This window comes from Fonticula alba, assembly GCF_000388065.1.
Source record: "Fonticula alba strain ATCC 38817 unplaced genomic scaffold supercont2.3, whole genome shotgun sequence".
NCBI lineage: Eukaryota > Rotosphaerida > Fonticulaceae > Fonticula > Fonticula alba.
The window spans coordinates 242332-247786 of NW_009242973.1; the positions used below are offsets into that span (position 1 = coordinate 242332).

The following is a 5455-nucleotide window of genomic DNA, read 5'->3' on the forward strand; positions in this document are numbered from 1 at the left end:
CCGCCGCCGCCGCCGCCTGCCCTGCCCTGCCCTGCCCTGCCCTGCCCTGCCCTGCGCCAGACCATCCTGCATGTCTGCCTTCACATGCTGGTGCTCGGTGTCAGCGGCGGTGCGCTGGTCGTGTATCTGGAGCTTTTGCCAGGGCAGCGCGCCGGCAGCCCGGCGGCCATCCCCGGAGCCGCAGCCCCTGCCGGCACTCCTGCCCGGTCGGCGGAGGCGCTGGCCGGGCCCCCCGGCCCGGGCTTGCCCCAGGCCCCGGGGCTGGCCCCGCCCCCGGCCATGGGCGCCTCCCCGGCCGGCGGCCCTGCCACCAGCCAGCCGGCCTGGAATGACCCCCTGGCGCCGATCACCTACTGGCCGGCGCATGCGTCGGCCCTGCCGGCCGACACGTGTGCCTGCCGGCCGGACAGCCCGCACTGCGAGCATCCGGTCCCCGGGGGCGGCTGCCACCGGGCCAACATGCTCCTGAGCATTGGCCATCCCCACCGGGCCGAGGGCCGGGTGGCGGTCATCTCCGGCCTGCGGGAAATCGACATCGAGCTGGATGCCCTGATCGAGCTGATCCTCTTCGAGTATGTCGAGGGCTGGTGGGGGTCCATCAGCGCGGACCTGGAGTTCGGCATCGAAATCCGGACGCTGGTGGTGCGGCTCCTGCGCGGGCTGTGCCAACGCCTGGAGCGCCTGGACCTGTCGTCCCTGATCCAGGATCTGTCGGTGACCGTGACGCAGCATGTGTCGCACTTCCGGGCGGCCTGCGGCCGGGCCGGCGTCTTCCGCGCGGCCGCCGCCCAGGGGTTCTCCCCGGCGGCGGTCCCCCGGCCGGCGGGCCCCGGGTCCGGCGGTCCCGCCACCGGGGCCCCGGACGCCTGGCCGCCCATGGGCACCTCCTGGGCCGGGGGCCGCGACGCGCGCAGCGTCCTGGCCGCCGGGTCCGACGATGCGCCCGCCCTGCCCAGTGTGCCGCAAACCGTCTTCGACCACTTTACCCACGGGCACAAGTCGCCCTTCGGGCACTCGGATGCCGGCGGCGAGCACATGCACTTCGCCATGCACGACGCCCAGGCCAGCGAGGAGGAGTACATTCGCCAGCTGTGCCACTGGCTGGTGTTCCACCTGCTGTCCAGCTCCTCCATGAACCCGGACTTCCGCCGGGTCCTGGTGGAGGACCTGGCCCATGGGGCCGGGGCCTCGGGGCTCGGTGCCGCCGGTGGCCCGGGCGCCGGCGACACCGGCCCCGGCCGGGGGGCCCCCGGGCCGGGCCCGGGCCCGGGCCCGGGCCCGGCCGACTCCCCCCATGACGAGCCCCGGCGCCAGGCCGACCCGGGCTTCGACCTGGTGGTGCTTCTGATGCGCGAGGTGCTGGCCTCGCGCATTGTCACCCCCCTGCTGCACAAGCTCAGCCAGCCGGAAATGCTGATGGAGCTCTTTGTCACCGGGCTCATCGCCAGTGTCCCTGGCAGTGACTTTGCCCGGCCCTTCATCCGGCCCGAGCGCACCGAGGGCCGGACCCCGACCGACACCCCGGTCGAGGGGTCCCCCCTGGCCATCCTCCTCCAGTGCTGGCGCGACCAGGAGGCCCGGACCCTCCGGGCCCGGTCGGCCGCCATGGCCGAGCGCAAGCAAAAGTCCACCTTCTCCCTGCTGCCGGCCGGGTCGCTGAGCATCTCCTCCCTGGTGGACCACTACACCGGCCTGCTGGCCCGGGTGGCCCCCTTCTTCCGCCGGCCTGGCAGCGGCGGTGCCGCCGGCCCCGAGCCCGGGCCCGGGCCCGCGGCCACCCCCGGCCGGGTGGACGACCCGGCCGACCCGGATGCCCCGGCGGTGGCCGGCGAGTTTGCCACCCTCGTCAATCTGGCCGATTCGATCCTCGGCCTGTCGCACTCGGGCCGGCACTCCTGGATGCTGTGGCTCTTCCACCTGGTGGTCCGGCCGACGTTGGACGTCTTCGGGCTGAACACCCTCGTCCGCCGGGGGCTGACCACCTTCGCCCGGGGCTGGCTGCTGACCGAGTCCCGCCTGGCCTACTATACGTGGCTGCTGCGTGACACCCTGTGGACCCCGGCCGGGCGCTGGCGCGGCTCCGACCCGGTCGACTACTCGTACCTCCCGCCGGATGACGGGGAATTCCGCCACCTGCCGGAGGAGGACGCCCTCCGCCACCGGGTCACCCGGTTCTGGCACCGGCGCCTGTCCGAGGAGCTGGACAATCTGCTGGGTGCGTGCTTTGCCTTCCGCCCCCCCGCCCCCCCCGCCCCCGCCCCCCCCCCCTCCCCTTGATGCCCGTGCTGACTCCGGCCGCGCTTCCGCCCCATGCCCTCCCCCACTGCCCGCGGCCGGCCGTGCCCCCTCGCAGAGCCCCTCGCCAAGGTCCTGGATGCCGAGGCGGCGGCGGAAACGCGCGACCTCATCCTGGCGGTCATTTCCCACCCCCGGCGCAACCGGAACATCCTGTTCCTCCTGCTGGATGTCATCCTCGGGCATGTGTTCCCCGAGCTGGAGTCCACGAGCCCGTACGCGCGCCCGGCCGCCGGGCCCGGCCTCGAGGGTCACCCCGCGCCCGGCGGCGATTTGGCCGACTCCCATGACCCGGTCGACAGCCACCACCTGGCACAGTCGCTCCTCCGGTCGGACTCCGCCTCCTATGCCTTCAGCCAGCCCTTCCCGTACCTGGAGAACATCCCGCGGACGGTGTTCCGCCGGCGACCCGGGCCACCGGCCGGCCCGCCGGACCCCATTGCCCTCGGGGCCGGAGCCGCGGTGGCCGAGCTCTCGGCCGGCCTGACCGCCGCCGCCGCCGCCGCCGCCGTGACTCCCGGCGATCCTGCCCCGGGGCATGGCGGCGTTCGGCGCTCCGCCGAGGGAGACTCGCCTGACACATCGGACCCGAGCCTGGTGCTCACCGCCTCGGCCGTTGCCCCGCACGCCCAGTCTTCCACCTCCCTGCACCACCGCCACTCCCAGCAGTCACGAGCCTGATCCGCGGGCCCCGTGTGCATCCCCTCCCCCCCCCCCCCCCCTCCTCCACAATCTGCCCAATAGATACTCTTTGCTGCCTTCCAAACGACCGGGCACACCGGCGCTGTATTGTCCCGGGGGGCCTGCCGGCCGGCCGGCCGACCGACCCACCGACCGACCGGCCGACCGACCCACCGACCCACCAGCCGGGGCCCCATGTGCCTCACCGGCCAGGGCCTCTCCCATGGGGCCCGGGCGCCGGCAGCCGCCGCGGCAGCAGCCGGCCCTCGCTAATCAGCCGGGCCACCGCCGCATGGACCTGCCCACAGGCCGGCGTCCACTGGGTGCTGTCAGACCGGAGGAAGACCCGCACGGCCGACGGGTCCACCTGCAGGCCGGAGTCCCGCAGGACCAGGGACTCCTCCGGGACGGATGCATGCGCCGCCAGGCGCTGGCCGCTGACCTCCAGCAGTCGGAGGGTTTGTGACAGGAGCCCGTGCGGCCCGCGCGTTGGCGGGCTGCCATCGGCCACCAGCCACCCGACCCCGGGCACGAAGCACAGCATGGGATCCGCGGCCCCGGACCCGGGGGGGCCCGGGGCCGTGGCAGCGCCGGCGCCAGCGCCAGCGGCCGCCTCCGCCGCCTGGGCCCGGCGCAACACGCGCAGCACCCGCGCCAGCACCGCCAGCCGGCGCATCAGCCGCTTCGGCACCGCCGGCAGGGTGTAGATGGCTCGCCGGCCATCCTCCAGGCCGGTGCCCCGGGTGGCCGGGGCCGTCGACGCGGCCGCCTCCGGCCGCAGGACAAAGTGCACGAGGGTCAACTCGCGGAGCTGCTTCGGTGAAATGCCATCGGTCGCGCCCGGGGCCGAGGGGAGCAGCGGGGCCACCGCTCGCGGTGGCGGCTCGAAGCACACCACAAAATTGTCCCCCGGCACGAAGAGCCACGCCACGGACCCGGTGACCGAGGACGCGTGCGCCACGATGTCCACGTAGCCATTGCTGTTGGTGTTGCCGGGGCCGGGATTGCCGCCAGTCCCGCCGCCGGGCCCGGCCGGGCCTCCCCCCATCGGGAGCCCCCGGCGTGGGACCGAGGCCGTGAAGTACCGCCGCCCGAGGGGCAGCCCGGTGAGGTCGATGTTCAGTGGGTCTTCCTCGTCCGGCAGCGGGTCCGGCGGCGAGGGGGAGGGCCGCGCGCCGGTCGCCGGCCAGGCCTCCAGCGCCGGGTACGCGTACGCCGGCTGCTGCTGCTGCGGCTGCGGCTGCGGCTGCGGCTGCTGCTGGGACGGCGGCGACGCATAGGCCGGCGCATAGGCCGGCGCATAGTGCGACGGGGCCATGGTGTTCAGGAGCTCCGGCGCCGGGGGGACATAGTCGTCGGTGGCCGGCTCGAGCGACCGCTGGACAAAGGGATGCGAGCAAACCTCCCCGGCAGAGGGCCGCCGTGTGGGGACCTGCCACAGGCAGCGCGGCCGATGCCACATGAGGGTCAGTCACCGCGCGCAAACACCGGCCCCAGAGCGGAGACACCCTCCAAAGACGCACCATGTCCAGCATCGAGTCCAGCAAGTCGCACGCTTCCAAGCTGAAGCGCGTCGGGTCCAGGCGGGCGTAGTTCCCGTCGGAGATGCGCCGGAAGGTGCCGACCATGTCGCCGGCCGGCCGGCCGGCCGTGCCATGCCCCCCGCCGGAGCCCGTGCCCGCGGATGCGCCCAGGCCGCCGCGTGGCCGCTCAAACGGCGCATGCCCAACGCACAGGTGGTACAAGATGCAGCCGAGTGCCCAGACATCGGCCGGCAGGCTGTACGGCCGCTGGTCGACGATCTCCCTACGGTCGGTTCCCGGGGGGGAGGGGGGGGGGTCAGCGTCGTGCATGTGAAGAAGCGGGACGAGAGAGGAAGGCGAAGGGCGCCAAAAAGAAAGGGAAAGTGGCCCACACCCAGGGGCCGAGAGCGGGGAAAGAAACGGGGGGGGGGGGGGGGGCACCAGGGGCCTGCACGCCCCCACCCCCCCCCCCGGTCAAAGAGGGACAGCAGCACGCACGGCGACAGGTAGTTGGGAGTCCCGCAGACGGTCCGCTGCTCGGTGACGCCGCCCGGTGACAGGGCATACACACTGGCCGGGGCGGCCAGACGCCCGCTCGGGGTGCCCAGCGGGTCCCACGCCCACCGGGGGTCCCCGGGCACCGGGACGCCGCGCACCGGGCTGTGCGTCGAGCCGAGCGGGTCCGATCCCAGGCGGGCGGCCAGGCCGAAGTCCGCGATTTTCTGCCGCCACGCGGTTAGTCAAGCGGCCAGGCGCGCGTGGGCATGGCTGGCGGGCCGGACGAGGAGAAGGGGTGCGGCCAGGCGTACCACGCGCGGGGCCGGGCTCGGCTGGGCCGGGTCCACCGGGTCCGCCAGCAGAATGTTGGCCAGCTTCAGATCCCGGTGCATGGTGCTCGAGGCATGGAGCTGGAAGAGGCCCTTGGCGATCTGCCAGGAGACCGGGCGGGGGGCGGG

At 74.3% G+C, this 5455-nt stretch overlaps 2 protein-coding genes across 2 annotated transcripts in view; one reads left to right on the top strand and one right to left on the bottom strand.

Annotated features, from left to right (window-relative positions):
- Positions 1-84: 84 nt before the first annotated feature.
- On the top strand, positions 85-2976 carry H696_01868 (hypothetical protein; the record flags this gene model as incomplete). The annotated part of the gene is made up of 2 exons (XM_009495769.1): positions 85-2215; positions 2354-2976. 2 exons carry the CDS (start codon positions 85-87, stop codon positions 2974-2976), a joined length of 2754 nt encoding a protein of 917 aa, XP_009494044.1.
- A 78-nt stretch (positions 2977-3054) lies between these two features.
- H696_01869 (PLK/SAK protein kinase) overlaps positions 3055-5455 on the bottom strand; it is a 4257-nt gene continuing 1856 nt past the window's right edge. Inside the window, exons 5-8 of the mRNA XM_009495770.1 lie at positions 5309-5428; positions 4998-5221; positions 4500-4782; positions 3055-4408 (exon numbers count right to left, since the gene is read on the bottom strand). Coding sequence (XP_009494045.1) covers positions 3179-4408; positions 4500-4782; positions 4998-5221; positions 5309-5428 — 1857 coding nt within the window. The 3' untranslated portion in view covers positions 3055-3178. The remainder of the gene's footprint in view (positions 4409-4499; positions 4783-4997; positions 5222-5308; positions 5429-5455) is intronic.